At 48.3% G+C, this 22,541-nt stretch overlaps 1 protein-coding gene and 1 long non-coding RNA gene across 3 annotated transcripts in view; one reads left to right on the top strand and one right to left on the bottom strand.

Moving 5' to 3' along the window:
• The window catches only part of PLA2G4C (phospholipase A2 group IVC), a 59,949-nt gene extending 39,829 nt beyond the window's left edge, over positions 1–20,120 (top strand). Inside the window, exons 14-17 of the mRNA XM_030913322.1 lie at positions 5,782–5,936; positions 12,645–12,816; positions 14,516–14,709; positions 19,571–20,120. Coding sequence (XP_030769182.1) covers positions 5,782–5,936; positions 12,645–12,816; positions 14,516–14,670 — 482 coding nt within the window. The 3' untranslated portion in view covers positions 14,671–14,709; positions 19,571–20,120. The remainder of the gene's footprint in view (positions 1–5,781; positions 5,937–12,644; positions 12,817–14,515; positions 14,710–19,570) is intronic.
• On the bottom strand, positions 5,680–6,564 carry LOC115892319. 2 transcript variants are annotated; one of them, XR_004052208.1, is made up of 3 exons: positions 6,457–6,564; positions 6,246–6,316; positions 5,680–6,021 (listed from the first exon to the last, which is right to left on the bottom strand). It is a non-coding gene; the product is annotated as an uncharacterized LOC115892319 (long non-coding RNA). The 2 variants fall into 2 exon arrangements; XR_004052207.1 differs by having other exon boundaries at positions 5,712–6,021; positions 6,246–6,348.
• Positions 20,121–22,541: the final 2,421 nt, after the last annotated feature.

The following is a 22,541-nucleotide window of genomic DNA, read 5'->3' as shown; positions in this document are numbered from 1 at the left end:
TGCATGTGAATGGGCTGGAGTAGCGGAAGGGGTGGGGCCTGAAACAATCCCGGGCTGGTCCTTCACCAGAGCTTTGGAGCGGGGCTGGTGTCAAGGTGCCCAGGGGTCTGATTAGGGGAACCTTCGCTCGGTGGTGTGGTCCATACTGAAAAATGTGTGGCCTCGCTGCGAGTCCCAGTCATCGTGAAAAGCCTCACTGATGGTTTTCTCAGGTTTTGCAAAAATGCAAAAAACCCTAATTTCTTGTCAGCTAATCCTAGGACCTGGTCTTAAAAAAAACACTTGTATGAGCCGGCGCAGTGGCTCATGCCTGTAATCCCAGCAGTTTGGGAGGCCGAGGTGGGCAGATCACTTAAGGTCAGGAGTTCAACACCAGCTTGGCCAACATGGTAAAACCCTGACCCTACTAAAAATACAAAAATTAGCTGGACATGGTGGCGGGTGCCTGTAGTCCCAGCTACTCGGGAGGCTGAGGCAGGAGAGTCGTTTGAATCCAGGAGGCAGAGGTTGCAGTGAGCCAAGATCATCACACTGCACTCCAGCCTGGCGACAGAGCGAGACAAAACAACAAAACAAAACAAAACAAAAACCACTTGTATGGGTTTTCTCTTCATGGGGCTGACCCTGTCATTCAGGTGGAATTGATGTCAGGCTCCTGGGAACTCACACTAAGCCCATTTAATAGTCTCCATAAGCTCCAATGTTCATGGCTGGTGGAGATCACTCATGTGTGTGTGTGTCTTGCTCTGTTTCCCAGGCTGGGAATGCAGTGGTGCAATCGTGGCTCACTGCAGCCTCGGCCTCCCCAGCTCAAGTAATCCTCCCATTTCAGCCTCCCGAGTAGCTGGGAACACAGGCACACAGCATCATGCCCGGCTAATTTTTGTTTTTATTTTCCATAGAGATGGGGGTCTCACTACATTGCCCAGACTGGTCTTGAACTCCTGGGCTCAAGCGAGCCTCCAACCTCGGCCTTCCAAAGTGCTGGGATTACAGGTGTGAGCCACCCCACGCCTAGCCTTCCCCACTCTTTTGTTACAAGACTATAGTGAACATCTTTATGTTTGTGGCCCTGTTGCCCTTGTGCAACTCGGGAAAAGATGCATCTCCCAGGAGGGTGAATTCTAAAATGTGCCCCCTTGGCCAGGGCTGTGTGTGGCCTGGGAAGGGAACCCTGGCTGGATGTCAGTCCTGCTCACCTCTCCCGGGCTGCTTCCTGCCAGGGACACAGGACTTGAGCTGTGTCTGAGCACCATGCCCCACAGCTGTCGGGTCTTATGGCCTTGGAATACACTTTCAAGCGTCGAGTCACTGGATCATGGCGATGAGTGTTTTAGCATCAAATTTCTCTCTGAAGGGGGTGGATGAAGTTGCTTTCTCAGTAGCAATATAAGAGTGTAAACCAAAAATAAAATTCTAAGCCCCCCACCACCCAACCATCTGAATGGACCTCTCCTCTCAGCCAGGGCACTCCAAAGTTAACCTGAAAAATGGGTTCAGGCCATGATGGGAAATGGGGGTTGGACATGCCTCCTTATAACCCTCCTCCCTTTTGGAATTCAGGAAAAGCTGACTAGTAGTCATGTCAACACAGATTTTTTTTTTGTTTTTTTGAGATGGAGTTTTGCATTTTTTGCCCAGGCTGGAGTGCAATGGCATGATCTTGGCTCACCACAATCTCGGCCTCCCGGGTTCAAGCGATTCTCCTGCTTCCCGAGTAGCTGGGACTACAGGCATGTGCCACCACGCCTGGCTAATTTTGTATTCTTAGTAGAGACAGGGTTTCTCCTTGTTGGTCAGGCTGGTCTCGAACTCCTGACCTCGTGATCTACCCACCTTGGCCTCCCAAAGTGTTGGGATTGCAGGCGTGAGCTGCCTCAACACAGATTTTAAGTCTGATAAGAAACATTTACATTCTGTTCTCTCTGAAGCCTGCTACCTGGAGGCTTCATCTGCATGATAAAACTTTGGTCTCCACAACCCCTTGTCATAACCCAGACATTCCTTTCTATTGCTGATAACTCTTTAAACCAATAGCCAATCATATATTTTTATTTTCCATTTATTTATTTATTTATTTAGTGATGGAGTCTCGCTCTGTCACCCAGGCTGCAGTATAGTGGCATTATCTTGGCTCACTGCAGCCTCCACCTCCTGGGTTCAAGCAATTCTCCTGCCTCAGCCTCCCGAGTAGCTGGGACTACAGGCATCTATCACCATGCTCAGCTAATTTTTGTATTTTTAGTAGAGACGGGGTTTCACCACATTGGCCAGGCTGGTCTTGAACTCCTAACCTCAAATGATCTGCCCAACTTGGCCTCCCAAAGTGCTGGGATTATAGGTGTACAGGTGTTAGCCACTGTGCCCAGCCGTCAATCAGAAAATTTTAAATCTACCTATAACCTGAAAGCACCCCCACCCCTCCTCACCCCTCACCTCCACCCCTCCACCACTTCAAGTTGTCTCACCTTTCTGGACCGAACCAAGGTATATCTTAGATGTATTTGATTGATGTCTCATGTCTCCCTAAAATGTATAAACCTAGGCTGTGCCCCGACCACCTTGGCCACACATTCTCAGGATCTCCTGAGAACTGCATGATGGGCCATTGGTCACTCACATTTGGCTCAGAATAAACCTCTTCAAATATTTTCCAGAGTTTGACTCTTTTCATCAACAAGAGGAACCATTCCCAGCGGTACTGTCCTAGTCTGCTCGGGCTGCTGTGACAAAATCCCACAGACTGGGTGACTTAAACAACAGACATTTATTTTTTCACCATTCTCAAGGCTGGAAGTCCAAAATCAAGGTGTCTGCGGGGTGGGTTCCTTCTGAGGCCTCTCTCTGCAGCTTGCAGGCAGCGCCTTCTCCCTGCATCCTTGCACGGTCTTTGCTCCATGTGTATCTATGTTCTAATCCCCTCTTCTTAGAAGGGCACTATCATTCTATTGGAATGTTTCAAAGTTTTGTTATGCAGATGTGTGAGAGGCATTTGAACCAGAGTGACTCCATCTTGAATGAGGGCTAGGAAAAATGAGGCTTAGCCTTGCTGGGCTGTATCCCCAGGAAGTTAGGCATTCCTAGCCCCTAGGTGTTTACGGTTAAGGGAACAGATTAATAATGTTTACTAAACAGACTCAGGCCCAGGAATGTCCTGATATCCTGATATCTTGAGAACAGAAGCATTCCTAATTTTGCTTTAAAAATAATAAGTTCTTGCAAAATATAGTAATTATGGTTTTGTTTTGTTTTGTTTTTGAGATGGAGTTTTGCTCTTCGTTGCCCAGGCTAGAATGCAGTGGTGCTATCTCAGCTCACTGCAACCTCTGCCTCCCAGGTTCAAGCAATTCTCCTGCCTCAGCCTCCCGAGTAGCTGGGATTACAGGCGTGTGCCACCACACCCAGCTAATTTTTGTATTTTTAGTACAGACAGGGTTTCGCCATGTTGGCCAGGCTGGTCTCAAACTCCTGACCTCAGGCGATCCACCTGCCTCGGCTTCCCAAAATGCTGAGATTACAGGCATGAGCCACCGTGCCCGGCCAAAATATAGTAATTATGAAAATCAACCCTTTATCACAAACCCTTGTAGCAGAGCACATCTCCCCATGTTTTTTTGTTGTTGTTTTCCTATATATAACAAAAGAAGGAGGTGATGCATTCCTCCTCTGACTTTCAGGAACACCCTACTCTGTCTTTGGAGTCACTGTTCTTTCACCCCTTTGTTTTCTTAACAGACTTGCTTTCGCTTTGCACTGTGGACTCACCCTGAATTCTTTCTTGTGTGAGATCCAAGAACCCTTTCTTGGGGTCTGGATCGGGACCCCTTTCCAGTAACAGATGGAGGCTCCAGGTAGCAAGCTGCAGAGAGAATAGATTGGAAATGGTGCTTATCAGATTTAAGCTGTGTTGATGTTAAATGCTGGTCAGCTTTCCCTAAATTCCCAAAGGGAGGAGGGCATCGTGAGGCATGTCTGACCCTCCCTTCCTGTCACGGCCAGGGCTAGGTTTTCAGGTTAACTTTGGAGTACCCTGGCCAAGAGGAAGGGTTCATTCAGATGGTTGAGGTGGTGGGGGTGCTTATCATTTTATTTTTGGTTTATTCTGTGAAAGGAAAATAAATCTTGGGACCCCAAAATCACCAAGCTAAAGGGAAAAGTCAAGCTGGGAACGGCTTAGGGCAAACCTACCTCCCATTTTATTCAAAGTCACCCCTCTGCTCACTGAGATAAATGCATATCTGATTGCCTCCAGTTGGAAAGGCTAATCAGAAACTGGAAAGAATGTTGGCTGGGCTACATGGCTCACGCCTGTAATCCCAGCACTTTGGGAGACTGAGGTGGGCAGATCACGAGGTCAGGAGTTCAAGACCAGCCTGGCCAAGATGAGGTAAACCCTGTCTCTACTAAAAATACAAAAATCAGCCCAGCATGGTGGCGGGCGCCTGTAATCCCAGCTACTTGGGAGGCTGAGGCAGAGAATCGCTTGAAGCCGCGAGGGAGAGGTTGCAGTGAGCTGAGATCGTGCCACTGCACTCCCACCTGGGCGACAGAACGAGACTCCATCTCAAAAAAAAAAGAATGCAACCATTTACTTCCTATCTACCTGTGACCTGGAAGCCCCCTCCTGCTTTGAGTTGTCCCACCTTTCCAGACCGAACCAGTGTTCATCTTACATATATTGACATCTCAGGTCTCCCTAAAATGTCTAAACCAAGCTGTGCCCCAACCGCCTTGGGCACATGTCACCATGACCTCCTGAGACCGCATCACGGGCGTGCACCCTTAACCTTGGCAAAATAAACTTTCTACACTGACCGAGACCTGTCTCAGAAATACTGGCTTAACAACATTCTCACGTGTTGCTGCTGGGAAGGCAGCTTTGTTTGGAACTTCACGCCAAAAACCCCATTAATTACTTCTTTAAAGACCCTGTCTCTGGCTGGGCGCGGTGGCTCAAGCCTGTAATCCCAGCACTTTGAGAGGCCGAGACGGGCGGATCATGAGGTCAGGAGATTGAGACCATCCTGGCTAACTCAGTGAAACCCCGTCTCTACTAAAAAATACAAAAAAAAAAAACCTAGCCGGGCGAGGTGGCGGCGCCTGTAGTCCCAGCTACTTGGGAGGCTGAGGCAGGAGAATGGCGTGAACCCGGGAGGCGGAGCTTGCAGCGAGCTGAGATCCGGCCACTGCACTCCAGCCTGGGCGACAGAGCGAGACTCCGTCTCAAAAAAAAAAAAAAAAAAAAAGACCCTGTCTCCAAATACAGTCACATTCTAAGGTACTGGGGGTAAGGGCTTTAACATGTGTTTGAATTATTTATTTTGAGATGGAGTCTCACTCTGTCACCCAGGCTGGAGTGCAGTGGCATGATCTCAGCTCCGTGCAACCTCCGCCTCCCGGGTTCACACCATTCTCCTGCCTCAGCCTCCCGAGTAGCTGGGATTATAGGCACACGCCACCACGCCCAGCTAATCTTGGTATTTTTAGTAGAGACAGGGTTTCACCGTGTTGGCCAGGCTGATCTTGAACTCCTGACCTCAAGTGATCCGCCCGCCTCAGCCTCCCAAAGTGCTGGGATTACAGGCATGAGGCACCACGTCCGGCCAGGGCTTCAACATATGAATCTGGGAAGAGACAGAAGTCAGCTCCTAGTGGGCAACCTCGCGACTGCTGTCTACGCTGACAACAATCATTTTCCCATCCCCCTCCCTGCCTTCTATTTACAAGTCTTGCTTTCAGTCCCTGGAAGCAGCTGATCCTCTTTCTTCCTGGGCACCACAGGTGGCATCCGGGACAAGACAATGAGTAGCCGGAAGCACCTCCACCTGGTGGATGCTGGTTTAGCCATCAACACTCCCTTCCCACTCTTGCTGCCCCCGACACGGGAGGTTGACCTCATCCTCTCCTTCGACTTCAGTGCCGGAGATCCTTTCGAGGTAATCGAGAAGGACCTTGGGGCCGGTCCCGGGTGGGAGGTGGGCTGCAGTGAAGCTGACTTTGAGGAGGCACTGAGGACGTGGGCTGGAAAGTGGGTGGTGGGGAGGTGCTGGCTGGGAAGTCCTGAGAGCCAAATCAATTCACCCATTGCTCCCAAAGCACCCGCAGTCGGCCACGTCCAACGAGCTTCTGATCCAAAGCCATCCCAGACCTTTCTGGGCCCCTCTTCCTGGCAGACGACTCTCCCCACTTCTGCGTCTTGCCTGGCCATTCATAACAGTTTGACCTGCGACAGTCTAGCTCCTCACCTGTGCACCTGCTTCCCCAGGTGTGCATGTCTCCAGCCCCGAGGGCGTGTCTTCCTGCTCATCTGGGCTTCCTGGGCAAATAGTGGCCCTTGATAAATGTTTGCTGAGTGAGAACATATGCAAGTAAATTCGTCCTTAGCATACATTGCACCTTCACCGTGACCACTAGGATCCGTTATCCCTGCCTTCATATCCCGAGTCTGCCACTTACCAGCTGTGTGGCCTGATCCAATGTATGTAACTTCTGTGCGTCTCGGTTTCCTCAGCTGTAAAACTGGGCTAACGATGGCTCCCCCAGGAGTTGTTCTGTGGTTTAAATTAATACTTGTTAATACATGTGAAGTGTTTAGCACAATGCCTGCCATTTACTGTGGGGTTTATAAACATTTTCCTCCGCTTCTCTCCTTTCCTCTCCTCCCCTCCCCTCCCCTTCTCTGCCCTGCCCTGCCCTCTTTTGGAGACTGGGTCTCACCCTATCGCCCAGCCTGGAGGGCAGTGGTGTGATCATAGCTCACTGCAGCCTCAACCTCCTGGGCTCAAGCGATCCTCCCACCTCACCCTCCCAAGTAGCTGGGACCGCAGGCACACACCACCACACCAGGCTAGTTTTCTAAATTGTTTTAGAGACAGGGTCCTGCTATATTGCCCAGGCTGGTCTTGAACTTCTGGCCTCAAGCAATTCTCCTACCACCCAAGGTTAGGATTATAGGCACAAGCCACCCTGCCCAGCTATTTTCTTTAAAAACATATACACTTACAATATACATGTACATAATATGTAACTATTACATGATACCTACCAATACATAGTAGTATATATAAAATAATCATGGTAAAACATATCATCTATTATATTTATGTGTAATGTAATATATACTTATATTCACACACACATCTATCAGTTTACATTCTATAATATGAATTAGGGACGTCCATCCTCCTCCCCATGCCATGAGCCAAAACCCACTTGTCACCATCTTTCTAGACCCTGGGCCCTGGAATACCCAGGCTTTCTGGTCTTAGGATTTCTGCTGAAATAAAGATCCCAAGACAATATGATAAAGGTGGAGCTATCAAGGTCTTGGGAGTCCTTTTCTGCCAAATCTCTGCTGCATGACCCCGAGCGATAGGCTTAACCTCTGAGCCTCAGTTTTCTCATCCTGAAAATGGGAATCACATCATCTGGCTCCTAGGAGATCTGCAGAGCCTCTGCACCGTGCCTGGTCCACAGCTGGTGTTCAGGATGAACAACAATGCGTATCTGGTGATGATGAGAATAGCAAGAGTAATGGTAAGAAAAACAGCAGCATTTGTTAAACTTCAATCAAAGATGACTTCGGAGACCTACGCCGTCCAGTACTGTGGTTGCCGGCCACATGTGGCATTTGAGCACTTGAGATGTGGCTGGCCCAAGATGGGGTGTGCTGTGAGGATAAAATACACCTCGGATGGTAAAGGACCGCGTATGGAAAACGCATGTAGAAGACCTTATTCATGATTGGTATATTGACACACTAGGCAGGTTTCTCCAGAGGAACAGAACCAATAGGACCTATGTCTAGATGAAAGGGAGTTTCGTGATCGCAAGGTGGAGCCCTACAATAGGCTGTCTGCAAGCTGAGGAAGAAACAAACCAATAGTGCCTCAGTCCGAGTCTGAAAGCCTCGAAAGTAGGGAAGCCCAGCTGGGCGTGGTGGCTCACGCCTGTAACCCAGCACTTTGGGAGGCTGAGGCAGGTGGATCACCTGAGGTCGGGAGTTCGAGACCAGCCTGGCCAACCTGGTGAAACCCCGTCTCTACTAACAATACAAAATTTAGCTGGGCGTGGTGACGGGCGCCTGTAATCCCAGCTACTTGGGAGGCTGAGGCAGGAGAATCACTTGAACCCGGGAGGCGGAGGTTGCAGTGAACCAAGATTGTGCCATTGCACTCCAAGCTGGGCAGCAAGAGCAAAACTCCATCTCAAAAAAAAGAAAAAGAGTAGGGAAGCCCACGGTGCAGCCTTCAGTCTGTAGCCAAAGGCCCTAGCGTCCCTGGCGAGCCTCTGGTGTAACTCTAAGGGTCCAAAGGCCAAAAAACCTGGAGTGTGATGTTCAAGGGCAGGAAACATCCAGCACGGAAGAAAGATGAAAGCCAGACGACCCAGCAAGCCAGCTTCTCCCACCTTCTTCCGCCTGCTTTGTTCTAGTCACAATGGCAGCCAACTGGAGGGTGCCCACCCACACTGAGGGTGGGTCTCCCTCTCCCAGTCCACAGACTGAAATGCTCATCTCCTCTAACAGCACCCTCACAGACACACCCGGAAACAATACCAGCTTTCTAGGCACCCTTCAATCCAATATTGAATATTCACTATCACAATTGATTACATATTGAGGCAATCATACTTTTGACATATTGCATGAGATAAAACTTTTTCCTTCAAATGCGCTTAATGTAATTGGGTGGTTACAAATTAATAAACAAATTTAAGCAAGATATATCTGTAACAGTTTAACAGAACCTGATCATCTAAGTTTTTTTTCATTTTTCTCAAATTCATCTTTAATTATTTCCATGATGGGGCTTGTAAGAAAACTAACCAACATGTAGATGCTATAGTTGAATGTCAAATCTTTTTTTTTTTGGTTTTGAGATGCAATCTTGGCTCACTGCAACCTCCGCCTCCTGGATTCAAGTGATTTCTCTTGCCTCAGCCTCCCGAGTAGCTGGGATTACAGGCGTGCGCCACCATGCATGGCTAATTTTTGTTTTTTTAGTAGAGACAGGGTTTCACCATGTTGGCCAGGATGGTCTCGAACTCCTGACCTCAGGTGATCTGCCCACCTCAGCCTCCCAACGTGCTGGGATTACAGGCGTGAGCCACGATGCCCAGCCAAATGTCAAATCTTTAAAAGGTACTTATGAGAGTAAATTCCTCTGTAATACAATTATGAAGCACCTTCATGATATTTCTGTTTTATGTGTAGAAAAGTGGCTGGGTGTGGTGGCTCACTCCCGTAATCTCAGTGCTTTGGTAGGCTAAGGTGAGAGGATCACTTGGGATCAGCAATTTGAGACCAGCCTGGGCAACACAGCAAGACCCCACCTCTACACAAATTTTTTTTTTTTCTTTTGAGACGGAGTTTTGCTCTTGTTGCCCAGGCTGGAATGCAATGGAGAGATCTGGGCTCACTGCAACCTCCGCCTCCCGGGTTCAAGTGATTCTCCTGCCTCAGCCTCGTGAGTTGCTGGGATTACAGGCATGTGCCACCATGCCTGGCTAATTTTTGTATTTTTAGTAGAGATGGGGTTTCTCCATGTTGGTCAGGCTGGTCTTGAACTCCTGACCTCAGGTGATCCGCCCGCCTCAGCCTCCCAAAGTGCTGGGATTACAGGTGTGAGCCACCACGTCCAGCCAAAAAAATTTTTTTTAATTAGATGGGCATGGTGGCTCATGCCTGTAGTCCCAGCTACTTAGGAGGTTGAGAAAGGATCCCCTGGGCCTAGGAGTTTGAGACTGCAGTAAGCCATGATTGCACCACTGCACTCCAGCCTGGGCGACACAGCAAGATCCTGTCTCTAAAGATAAGTATATGTAGGAAACTGTTAAGAGTCAAATATTCAACTCAATATAAAATAAGAAGAAGAGGCCGGGTGCAGTGGCTCACACCTGTAATCCCAGCACTTTGGGAGGCAGAAGCGAGTGGATCACCTGAGGTCAGGAGTTCGAGACCAGCCTGGCCAACATGGCGAAACCCTAAATACAACTAAACTAAAAATACAAAAATTAGCCAGTCATGGTGGCACGTGCCTGTAATCCCAGCTACTAGTGGGTCTGAGGCAGGAGGATCACTTGAACCTGGGAGGCAGAGGTTGCAGTGAGCCGAGATTGTGCCACTGTACTCCAGCCTGGGCAACAGAGTGAGACTCTGTCAAAAAAAAGAAGAAAGAAGAAGAAGAAGGAGAAGGAGAAGAAGAAGAAAGAGGAAGAAGAAGAAGAAACACTTGTTGAGACTGCATCTCCTTTTGCTAATAAGTGGTTTCTAGTTGTAACACCAGTCCTCTGAACAAAGAAGTCACTTTTGAATACATAAGGAAAAATAACCACATGCTAAAAGGATAAGACATTCCTCTGACATCTTTACTGGGCCATCTCTTCCTCTAACACTTCAGAAGCTTAGAAATTTAAAGTATTCTTTTGTTAGCTGCAAGAACAAGATAAAGGAGAAATGCCCTTTTTCTTGAGATCGCAACTATGAAGTCATGTGGTTATGCAAAGTCTGCATTTGTGTGCAAAACACACACTGATCTTTTTTTAACTTTTAAGTTCAGGGGTTCAAGTACAGGTTTGTTCCAAAGGTAAACTTGTGTCCTGGGGATTTGTTGTACCGATTATTTCATCATCCAGGTATTAAGCCTAGTACCCATTAGTTATATCTCCTGATCCTCTCCCTCCTCCCACCCTCCAGCCAGCGCTGGGCCCCAGTGTGTGTTGTTCCCCTCTGTGTGTCCATGCGTTCTCATCATTCAGCTCCCACTTAGAAGTGAGAACATGCAGTATTTGGTTTTCTGTTCCTGGAAAAACACTTATACATTTATCTTTTTTTTTGAGACAGAGGCTCGTTCTTATCACCCAGGCTGGAGTACAACGGCGCCATCTGGGCTCACTGCAATCTCTGCCTCCCATGTTCAAGTGATTCTCCTGTCTCAGCCTCCTGAGTAGCTGGGACTACAGGTGCCTGCCACCATGCTTGGCTAATTTTTTGCAATTTTAGCAGGGATGGGGTTTCACTGTGTTAGCCAGGATGGTCTCGATCTCTTGACCTCGTGATCTGCCCACCTCAGCCTCCCAAAGTGCTGGGATTACAGGCATGAGCCATGAGCCACCATGCCCGGCCTATCTTTTTGTTTTTTTTTTGTTTTGTTTTTGAGACAGAGTCTCACTCTTGTCGCCCAGGCTGGAGTGCAATAGCGCTATCTGGGCTCACTGCAACCTCTGCCTCCCGGGTTCAAGCGATTGTCCTGTCTCAGCCTCCCCAGTAGCTGGGATTACAGGAGCCCGCTACCATGCCTGGCTAATTTTTGTATTTTTAATAGAGACTGAGTTTCACTGTGTTGGCCAGGTTGGTCTCAAACTCCTGACCTCAGGTGATCTGCCTGCCTCGGCCTCCCAAAGTGCTGGGATTGCAGATGTGAGCCATCACGCCTGGCCCACATTTATCTTTATTCTCCTTGCTTAGTTTTGTCAGTTAGCTTGCAGAACTTAACGGATGCCTTTCTAAGACACAGAGACTGAGATGTGTTTTATGTAACATCAGTAACCTCAGTGCTACAGTAATGAGACATTCAGTGTCCTTTTGCTCTGCTTCAAGACAGTAGGGAAGGAGGTCATAGGAAAAAGAATAAATGAAATTTGTTACAACTGAGAAACTACTTCTCATTAAGTTTCCCCATGCTGTCACCGTTATTTAAAATTTATTTTTAAAATTAATTTATCCTACTTCTTTTTGCTTTCTTCAAGTGCAGCAAGTAGACGACAGAAAAGTACTTTATGGCCAGGCGTGGTGGCTCACTCCTGTAATCCCAGCACTTTGGGAAGCCAAGGCGGGTGGATCACCTGAGGATCACCAGCCTGACCAACATGGAGAAACCCTGTCTTTACCAAAAATACAAAATTAACCGGGCATGGTGGCACATGTCTGTAAACCCAGCTACTCGGGAGGCTGAGGCAGGAGAATCGCTCGAACCCGGGAAGCAGAGGTTGCGGTGAGCTGAGATCGTGCCATTGCACTCCAGCCTGGGCAACAAGAGTGAAACTCCATCTCAAAAATAAGAAAACAAAAGAAAAGTACCTTCACGGTGACGTTATATTTCTGTTACACAGTGATGATGGAGGATATCTCATTTATCTTCCAAATACCCCTGTGAGGTGGATATTACAGAGCTCCTTTGCAGAGGTGGTGAGATATACCCATACCACACATCTCTTTGGGCCCCTGGGCTCAAATGGTCTTCCCATCTCAGCTTCCTGAGTAGCTAGGGCTACACGTGCATGCCCCTATGCCTGGCTAATTGAAAAAAAAAAAAATTATTGTAGAGATGAAGTCTCCAACATCTTTCTGTGGCAGAGCTGGGATTCAAAGCCTCATCTAGGCACCATTTTCCTTGTCCTCTGAGTCCCACAGCCCCCAGCCCGAAAGGTTACTCTCTAACCTCGCAAATATTGTCTCCAGGTGGGCTCGGCGTGCGGGTGATGGCAGAAGCTCACTCTTTCCCTTACAGAAGATGTTGTCCCTGTCCAAGTTGACCCCTGCTCTGTTGTGTGTCTGGACTGTTAGCTGAGGTCCCGTCAGGTCTCTAGGCCCCAAGGGTCTTCTGGAGAGGTCTTGCAACAGTTTCTTATTGCCTCCTTCTCAGACCATCCGGGCTACCACTGACTATTGCCGCCGCCACAAGATCCCCTTTCCCCACGTAGAAGAGGCTAAGCTGGATTTGTGGTCCAAGGCCCCCGCCAGCTGCTACATCCTGAAAGAAGAAACTGGACCAGTGGTGATGCATTTTCCCCTGTTCAACACAGATGCCTGTGGAGGTAGGTGCAGGGGAGAAGCAGGTTGAGAAGCCACCTATGTTAGTCTATTCTCACACTGCTAATAAAGATATACCTGAGACTGGGTAATTTACAAAGGAAGGTTTAATTGACTCACAGTTCAGCATGGCTGGAGAGGCCTCAGGAAACTTACAATCATGGTGGAAAGCGAAGGGGAAGCAAGGCACCTTCTTCACAAGGCGGCAGGAAGGAGAAGTGAGTGTCAGCAGGGGAATTGCCAGATGCTTATAAAACCATCAGATCCGTCGGGCGCGGTAGCTCATGCCTGTAATCCCAGCACTTTGAGAGGCCGAGGCAGGTGGATCACAAGGTCAGGAGATCGAGACCGTCCTGGCTAACACAGTGAAACCCCGTCTCTACTAAAAATACAAAAAAAAAAAAAAAAAATTGCTGGGCATGGTGGCGTGTGCCTGTAATCCCAGCTACTCAGAAGACTGACGCAGGAGAATCGCTTGAACCTGGGAGGCAGAGGTTGCAGTGAGCCGGGATCGCGCTACTGCACTCCAGCCTGGCAACAGACCGAGACTTCTTCTCAAACAAATAAATAAATACATACCATCAAGTCTCGTGAGAACTCGCTCACTGTCACGAGAACAGCATGAAGGTAACCACTTCCATGCTTCAATTACCTCCCACGACACTTGGGGATTATGGGAACTACAATTCAAGATGAGATTTGGGTGGGGACACAGCCAAACCATATCAACACCAGACCAGGCTGAATGGAGCTGCGCTGTGCCCTGGGGGACATCTCGTTATGCTCCAACATCTGATGGTCCAGTGAGTCATCCTGTCCACCCTCGGGCCTGGAGGATGCCAGGCTGCCTCTCTCAGTCTTGCATGCCTCTGCATGTTGCTGCCTCTCTGCAGCATTCTTGTCCTACCTGAATATCCAACACCTTCCACCTGGACATCCCACATTCCTCATCCAGTCTCAGGTGAGCAGCTGCCTGGAAGGCCTAGAATCCAGGATAGGTGGTACTCCAGGGCCTGATTGTACCACTTCCCACAGTGGACTCCTTTTAGCTTGTCAATCGTGTCTCCTGCGATGAGACTCCCATTAGGGATAAATTGTGTCTGTTTTCTTCCTTCATTTAACAAACACTTGTTGGTTACCTATGCTGCATCAACCGTAGTTCCAGGAGAGGCAGGCTGGAGTAGTAAAGAAGACAGGAAGCGGGGGTGCCGGGCGCGGTGGCTCACACCTGTAATCCCAGCACTTTGGGAGGCCAAGCAGGGGCAGATCACCTGAGGTCAAGAGTGCAAGGCCAGCTTGGCCAACACGGTGAAACCCCATCTCTACTAAAAAATACAAAAAATTCGCCAGGCATGGTGATGCATGCCTGTAATCCTAGCTACTTGGGAGGCTGAGGCAAGAGAATTACTTGAACCTAGGAGATGGAGGTTACAGTGACCCAAGATAGTGCCATTGCATTCCAGCCTGGGAGACAAAAGTGAGACTCTGTCTCAAAAGACTGGAAGAGGCATAGATCATAAAAATATAGATAAATCCATAACCTCATGTGTCAGTAAAACTTTATTTATAAAGCCAAAGTGGTGGGCCAACTGGATTTGGTCTACAACTGTAGTTTGACAAGCCCTGATGTAAACAGACAAAATCTGCAGAATTAATTGTCCAAACTCACGATGCATTTTCTTTATTGGTTTGGTTATGCTTCAGATAATATTGAGGCGTGGAGTGACACATACGACACATTCAAGCTCGCTGACACCTACACTCTAGATGTGGTGATGCCACTCTTGGCATTAGCCAAGATGAACGTCAGGGAAAACAAGAAGAATATCCTTAGAGAGATGAGGCATGCGGCCATGTAGGTGGGAGACCATAATCACTCTGATGCCTATACTCATTCTGTAAGTATCTGTTGGAGAACTTTCTCTGCAACAGGCAGGAGGGCTGAAGGGGTGAAAAAAGATAGGTAGTTTCTCCCCCACTTGAGTTTGTGTCTCAGTAGCGGACTGACCACGAACAGGGTCAGGAGTGAATGGTTTTCTGAAGAGTGAAGCAGGCTGTGTTTGTTTGCCAGGGTTGCTGTAACAAAATACCATTGGCTGGGTGGCTTCACAGAAATTGATGGTCTCATGGTGCTGGAGGCTGGAAGTGTGAATTCACAGTATCAGCAGTGCTGGTTCCTTCTGAGATCTGTGAGGGAGAATTTGTTCCATGCTTGTCTCTGTGTATATTAGTCCATTTTCACACTGCTATAAAGAACTACCTGAGACTGGGTAATTGATGAAGAAAAGAGGTTTAATTGGCTCACAGTTCCAAAGGCTTAACAGGAAGCATGACTGGGAGGCCTCAGGAAACTTACAATCGTGGTGGAAGGTGAAGAGGAAGCAAGCACATCTTTACGATGGCAGAGCAGGAGAGAGACAGAGCAAAGCAGGACATGCTACACCCTTTTAAACAACTAGATCTCATGAGAACTCCCTCACTATCACCAGAACAGCAAGGGGGAAGTACACTCCCATCAATCACCTCTCACCAGGCCCCTCCCGCAACAAGAGGGGATTACAATTTGAGATGAGATTTGGTTGAGGACACAGAGCCAAACCATATCTCTGTGAAAGGAAAATGAAATCACATGACCCCAATTCACTGTGCCAGAAGGAAAAACTTAAGCTGTGGCTGGGCACTGTGGCTCATGTCTATAATCCCAGCACTTTGGGGAGCCAAGGCAGGAGGATCGCTTGAGCCCAGGAGTTCAAGATCAGCCTGGGGCAACATAGTGAGACCACATCTCTACAAATAATTTTAAAAATGAGCTGGGTGTGGTAGCACAGGCCTATAGTCTCAGCTACTCAGGAGGCTGAGGTGGGAGGATTGCCAGAGCCCAGGAGTTTGAGGCTGCAGTGAACGATGATCATACCACCCCACTCCAGGCTGAGCAACAGAGCAAGATCTTGCCTGCAAAATAAAAAATAAAAAAATTAAAAATTAAAAATGAAGCTGAAAGCTTCATTAAGCTGAGTCATGCAAGAAACTGTCTTTCCTTTTGTTCCTAGGCCACAGATGAGAGACCACAGATATCTCCACAGATAGCTTACTCTATCGATATGGTTTGGCTGTGTCCCCACTCAAATCTCATCTTGAATTGTAATCCCCACGTGTCAAGAGAGGGACCTGGTGGGAGGTGATTGGATCTTGGGGGTGGCTTCCCTTGTGCCGTTCTCACGAGAGTGAGGGGGTTCTCATGAGATCTGATTTTTTTTTTTTTTTTTTTTTTGAGACGGAGTCTAGCTCTTTTGCCCAGGCTGGAGTGCAGTGGCCGGCTCTCAGCTCACTGCAAGCTCCGCCTCCCGGGTTTACACCATTCTCCTGCCTCAGCCTCCCTAGTAGCTGGGACTACAGGCGCCCGCCACCTCGCCCGGCTAGTTTTTTGTATTTTTTAGTAGAGACGGGGTTTCACCGTGTTAGCCAGGATGGTCTCGATCTCTTGACCTCGTGATCCGCTCGTCTCGGCCTCCCAAAGTGCTGGGATTACAGGCTTGAGCCACCGCTCCCGGCCGAGATCTGATGGTTTTTAAGTGGCAGTTTCCCCTGCTGTCTCTCTCTGTCTCTCTCATTCTCTCTCGTCTCTCCTGCCACCCTGTGAAGAAGATGCTCTGCTTCCACCATGATTGTATTAGGTTGGTGCAAAAGTAATTGCAGTTTTGCAACTAAAAGTAATGGTAAAAACCGCAATTACTTTTACACTGACCTAATAAGTTTCCTGAGGCCTCCCCAGCCATGTGGAACTGTGAGTCAGTTAAACTTCTTTTGTTTATACATTACCCAGTCTCAGGTAGTGTCTTTATCGCAGTGTGAGAATGGACTCATACAGTTCTAGAAGTCAGAAATCTGAAACGAGTGTTATGGAGCAAAACCCGAAGTGTTAGCAGGGCCGACTTCTGTGGAGGCTCCAGGGGGGAAGCCGTTCCTTGCCTTTTTCAGCTTCTAGAGGCCACCCACATTCCTTGGCTCATGGCCTCTCCTTCAGCCTCTTGCTTCTGTCATCTCGTCTCCTCCTTGCTCTGACCTTCTGCCTTGCTCTTATAAGGAAAGACCCATGTGATTCCATTGGATCCACCCAGATACCCAGGATCCTCTCCTCATCTCAGGATCCTTAGCTTAACCTCATCGGCAGAGTCCCTTTTGCCATGGAAAGTCACATACTGGCCAGGAGCAGTGGCTCACACCTGTAATCCCAGCACTTTGGGAGGCCAAGGCAGGCAGATCACTTGAGCTCAGGAGTTCGGACCAGCCTGGGCAACATGGCAAGGCACCATCTCTACTAAAAGTACAAAAAAATAGCCAGGCATGGTGGTGTGTGCCTATGGTCCCGGCTCCTCAGGAGGCTGAGGTGGGAGGATTGCTTAACCTTCAGTAGTGGAGGTTGCAGTGAGCCCAGATCACACCACTGCACTCCAGCCTAGGTGACAGAGTGAGACCTTGTCTCAAAAAAAGTCACATATTCATGGGCTCCAGGGATTAGGATAGGGACATCATTGGGAGCCATTATTCAGCCTGCCACAAAGACGCAGGCAGGACCCAGATGACAGAAACCAGGGGAAGAGTTAGAATTTTATTTTGCATGTAGTGGGAAGCTGTTGTTAAGTTTTGAGCAGGGGAGTAGCTTTATCTGAGTCACCTTTTCAAAGGCCCACCTGGCTCCAGTGTAATTGGTCCCTAGACAAGATAATTAGCACCCTGAGGACCAGGTTGAGTCAGTGACCCCAGGGTTGCAAGGTAGAGGGAAGAGAAAGCCATTCTGGGCCTCTGGACCAGTTTGTGTTCCCCAGAGAGTTTCCCCAAAAGCCCTGCCTGGCATGGGGCAGGATGATTATTTGCTGCTCATCTGTCTTCTAATGAGGGGTTGTATATTAGTTTGCTGGGGCTGCCATTAAAAAGTACCACAGAGGCTGGGTGTGGTGGCTCATGCCTGTAATCCCAGCACTTTGGGAGGCAGAGGTGGGCGGATCACGAGGTCAGGAGTTCGAGACCAACCTGGCCAACATGGTGAAGAAGCCCTGCTCTACTAAAAATATAAAACTTAGCCGGGCGTGGTGGCAGGCACCTGTAGTCCCAGTTACTTGGGAGGCTGAGGCAGGAGAATCGCTTGAACCCAGAAGGTGGAGGTTGCAGTGAGCCCAGATCGTGCCACTGCACACCAGCCTGCTGACAGAGGGAGACTCCGTCTCAAAAAAGCACCACAGATCAGGTGACTTAAATAACAGACACTTACTGTTTCGCAGTTCTGGAGGCTGGAAGTCCAAGATCAAGGTGTGAGCAGGGGTGGTTTCTCCTGAGGCCTCTCTCGGCTTGCAGATGGTGCCTCCCTGTGTCTACACATGATCTTCCTCTGTGCCTGTCCATTCCCCACCTTCTCACCTGTAGAACTCAGGGGTTATTTATGATTATTTGTTGACTCTCTCTCCTCATAATAAGGTGTGCAGCAGTGTGGGGTCAGGAACCACATCACTTTGCCCACCACAGTGTCCATTCTTTCATTTGTTGATTCCACAAACATTTCCTGGATGCCTACTACATCCAGTCTGCCCAGGTCCTGCAGCCATGGCTGCATACAGGTCAGGTGAGGTTCTTGCTGTTGTAGAATGGTACCTCCTCCCGGGGGGGCAACATGACATAAACAGGTAAACAAAGGAGTCAACAGGATGGCCATGGAGAGTAAGTGCCGTGGAGACGACCGAACGTGCGGTGTGCTGAGGAGTGAAGTGAAGGCTTTTTAGGAAAGGGGCTGGGGGTCTGGGAAGGCATCCCGAGGGAGAGACCTTTCACCTGGGACTGAATACTGAGAGGGGGTGGCCATGAGGAAGTCTTGGGGAACAGAATTCTGTGCAAAGGAAAAATAAATACAAAGTATCTGGAGTGGGAAAGACCTTGATCTATGTCTTACCTATGTCTATAACATTTTGTACTGATAGAAAGGCATATCTGAGGCTGGGTAATTTATAAAGGAAAGAGGTTTATTTGGCTCATGGTTCTGCAGGCTGTGCAACAAGCATGGCGCCTGTATCTGCTTCTGGTGAAGGCTTCAGGGAGCATCTAATCCTGGTGGAAGGGGAAGGGGAGCTGGCATGTTACATGGTGAGAGAGAGAAGGGAGGAAAGTACCAGTTTCCTTTTAACAACCAGATCTCAAGTGAACTAATAGAGCAAGAACTCACTCATTACTGCAGGGAAGGCACCAGCCCATTCATGAAGGATCCACTCCCATGATCCAAACATCTCCCTCTGGGCCCCACCTCCAACACTGGGGATCAATTTCAACGTGAGATTTGGAGGGGATGAATTTCCAAACTATATTAGTCTATTCAAGGAACAGGAGGAAAACTGCTATTGCTGGATCAGGGTAGGGGAAGCACGGAATGAAATGTGATTGGAGAGATGGACAGAGCTCAGATCTTGTGAATTCTGGCAGGTATCATGACATTCGATGTAGGCCAAGGAGTTAGCTCCTAGCCCAGCATCTGATACATGCTTAATAAGCATAGTGTTGGATAAATAAACATTTACACGGTAAACATAGATCACAAGAGCTCCACAGGAGGAGGTGGTGGAGCTCCAGGTCTTCTCAATTCATGAAAGAATGGATGAATGTCTTTTTCCTAAGTCATGTCTGACCTGTAGAGGCTTCCAGATCTTCTAATCTTATCCAATGTGCAACACTTCCTACAAAGCACAGTGGTAACTTCTAACTTTCCTTTCTCCCCAGGCTCTATTACCCGAAGCGTTATACCCAAAGTTGCTCCTTGGTGTAGATGAGCCTCAGCTTCCAGGGCAGTGTGGGCCTGTTGGTCTACCAGGACCCTGATGTCCACCTGGCCTTCCTGTTCTTCACTCCCTTCAGCCACATGCTTCGTGGCCTTGAGTTCACCTTGGCTATCCTAACAGGGCCAATCACCAGTGACCAGCTGGACTGTGATTTTGATAGCATCATTCAGAAGAAGGGGTCCAAGGAGCTGCAAGTGGTGACATTTGTCCTGCAGGTCCCTTGGGAGATCCTGGAGCTGGAGCATGAGTCTCTGACAATCAGAAAGAAGTATCATGTCCAATGTCCAGATAGCCAAAATGAATGTGGTAGATCAGACCAATGCCTTTAACTGCTCCTTTATTACTGCACTTCCAGCCAGTAGCTCTGTAGAAGTTAGCTCTGTAGAAGTAAGAGCTGGGGATTAAATCATGGGCTGTCTCTCCAGAGCCAAGGGGAGCTCTGAGAATACAACAGGTGCTCAATAAATGCTTGCTGATTAACTGATGGATTAGCTGTGCGTGTGTGTCTTGGTCTGCCACCACCCCTGCTGCGGCCCTTTTCACCCTCTGTGTACCCTTTACTTCTTCCTTTCTTCCCTTCCCCCTGTCCTTTCCATCTTCTTCCATCTATATCTTAGCAATTCAGCATGGTGGCTCCACAGCTGGGCTTGAATCTTACTTCTGTTATCTACTCACCATGAGAACATGGACAAGATCCTTCGCCTCCGTGCCCCAGTTTCATCATCTGTAGAATAGACCATCATGGAGCCTGTATCCTTGAAAGGCTTAACGGAGTTAATGAGTCTCAAGACCTTAGAATAATGTCTGGCACTGATGGAGTTCCAGAGCAATTATTATTCATACAGTCTTTCCAGAATTAAAGCAGGACTGTTAAGGGATGAACTGTGTGTCCCACCCCCACCAAAAGATGTGGCCATTGTTACCCCCAGTGCCTGTGAATGTGGCCTGCATGGAAATAAGGTCTTTTACCAATGTGATCAAGTGAAGATGAGGTCATCTGTGTGGACGCTAATCCACAATGACTAGTGTCCTTATGAAAAGGGAGGATTTCACCCGGCATGGTGGCTCACGCCTATAATCCCAGCACTTTGGGAGGCCGAGGCAGGTGAATCACAAAGCAAAGAGATCGAGAGCATCCTGGCCAACATGGTGAAACCACATGTCTACTAAAAATATAAAAATTAGCTGGGCTTGGTGGCACACACCTATAGTCCCAGCTACTCGGGAGGCTGAGGCAGGAGAATGGCTTGAACCCAGGAGGCGGAGGTTGCAGTGAGCCAAGATCGCACCACTGCACAGGTTCTCATAACTCTTTGAGCCTGGTGACAGGGTGAGACTCTGTCTCAAAGAAAAAAAAGAAAAAAAAAAAAAAGAAAGAAAAGGGGGGATTTAGGAGAAGGGGAACATTATGACAAATACCTAATGCATGCAGGACTTAAAACCTAGATGACAGGCCGGGCGCGGTGGCTCAAGCCTGTAATCCCAGCACTTTGGGAGGCCGAGACGGGCGGATCCACGAGGTCAGGAGATCGAGACCATCCTGGCTAACACGGTGAAACCCCGTCTCTACTAAAAAATACAAAAAACTAGCCGGGCGAGGTGGCGGGCGCCTGTAGTCCCAGCTACTCCGGAGGCTGAGGCAGGAGAATGGCGTAAACCCGGGAGGCGGAGCTTGCAGTGAGCTGAGATCCGGCCACTGCACTCCAGCCCCGGCGACAGAGCAAGACTCCGTCTCAAAAAAAAAAAAAAAAAACCTAGATGACAGGTTGATGGGTGCAGCAAACCAGCATGGCACATGTATACTTACATAACAAACCTACACGTTCAGCACATGTATCCCAGACTTAAAAATTTTTTTAAAAGGGGAGGAATTTAAAAACAGAGACAGGCATGTATACAGAGGGGAGGCCATGTGAACATGGGGGCAGGGATTGGGGTGAGGCATCTACAGGCCAAGAGGCTGTCAACCTATTGCCAGCAAACCACCAGTCATCCCAAAGAAGACCTTGATAGCAGAAGGATCCAATTCAGAAATCTGTGTTGCATTCAGTCGTGGCTTTTTTTTTTTTTTTTTTTTTTTTTTTTTTTTGAGACAGAGTTTCACTCTAGTTGCCCAGGCTGGAATGCAACGGCACAATCTTGGGCTTACTGCAACCTCTGCCTCCTGGGTTCAAGCGATTTTCCTGCCTTAGCCTCCCAAGTAGCAGGGATTACAGGCATGTGCCACCACGCCCAGCTAAGTTTTTTGTATTTTTAGTAGAGATGGGGTTTCTCCATGTTGGTTAGGCTGGCCTCGAACTCCTGACCTCAAGTGATCCGCCCACCTCGGCCTCCAAAATTGCTGGGATTACAGGTGTGAGCCACCGCGCCCGGCCTTGGCCATGTCTTCTTAGTCTCCTCCAATCTCGAATGGTTCCTCAATCTTTCCTTGATTTTCATGACCTTGACATTTTTGAAGCTTACAGGCTAGTTATTTTGTAAACCATCCCTCCATTTGGGTTCGTCTGACGTCTGATTATGATGAGATTCAGGAACCTTACAGAAGCGATGCTTTGTTCTCGTGACATCCTGTCAGGTGGTGCAAAATTCTAACTTACCACATTACTGATGCTGTCCGCTTTGACTAAGATGGTGTTTGCCATGTTTGTCCACTATAAAGTAACTCCTTTTAAACTGGTATTTTGTAGGGAGGTATTTTGAGCTCTGTAAATATCAAACTTCCCATTTACCTTTTTATTTATCTGAGTGTGGACTCCTGGTTTCCTCTGGTCCTGTATAATTTGTTACTATCATTATTTATTTTGACTCTCGAACTGCCCAGTATGGCCAATGGAGCTTCTTCAAGCAGACTCCTGTGTTGTTTCTACATGTTCTCATAACTCTTTGAGCAATTTCTTGCTTTAAGCATAGGA

The sequence above is a fragment of the Rhinopithecus roxellana genome, chromosome 12 (assembly GCF_007565055.1).
Source record: "Rhinopithecus roxellana isolate Shanxi Qingling chromosome 12, ASM756505v1, whole genome shotgun sequence".
Taxonomy (NCBI): Eukaryota; Metazoa; Chordata; class Mammalia; order Primates; family Cercopithecidae; genus Rhinopithecus; species Rhinopithecus roxellana.
Note: the sequence above shows the minus strand (reverse complement) of the source record. Positions and strands in the feature narration are given on the sequence as shown.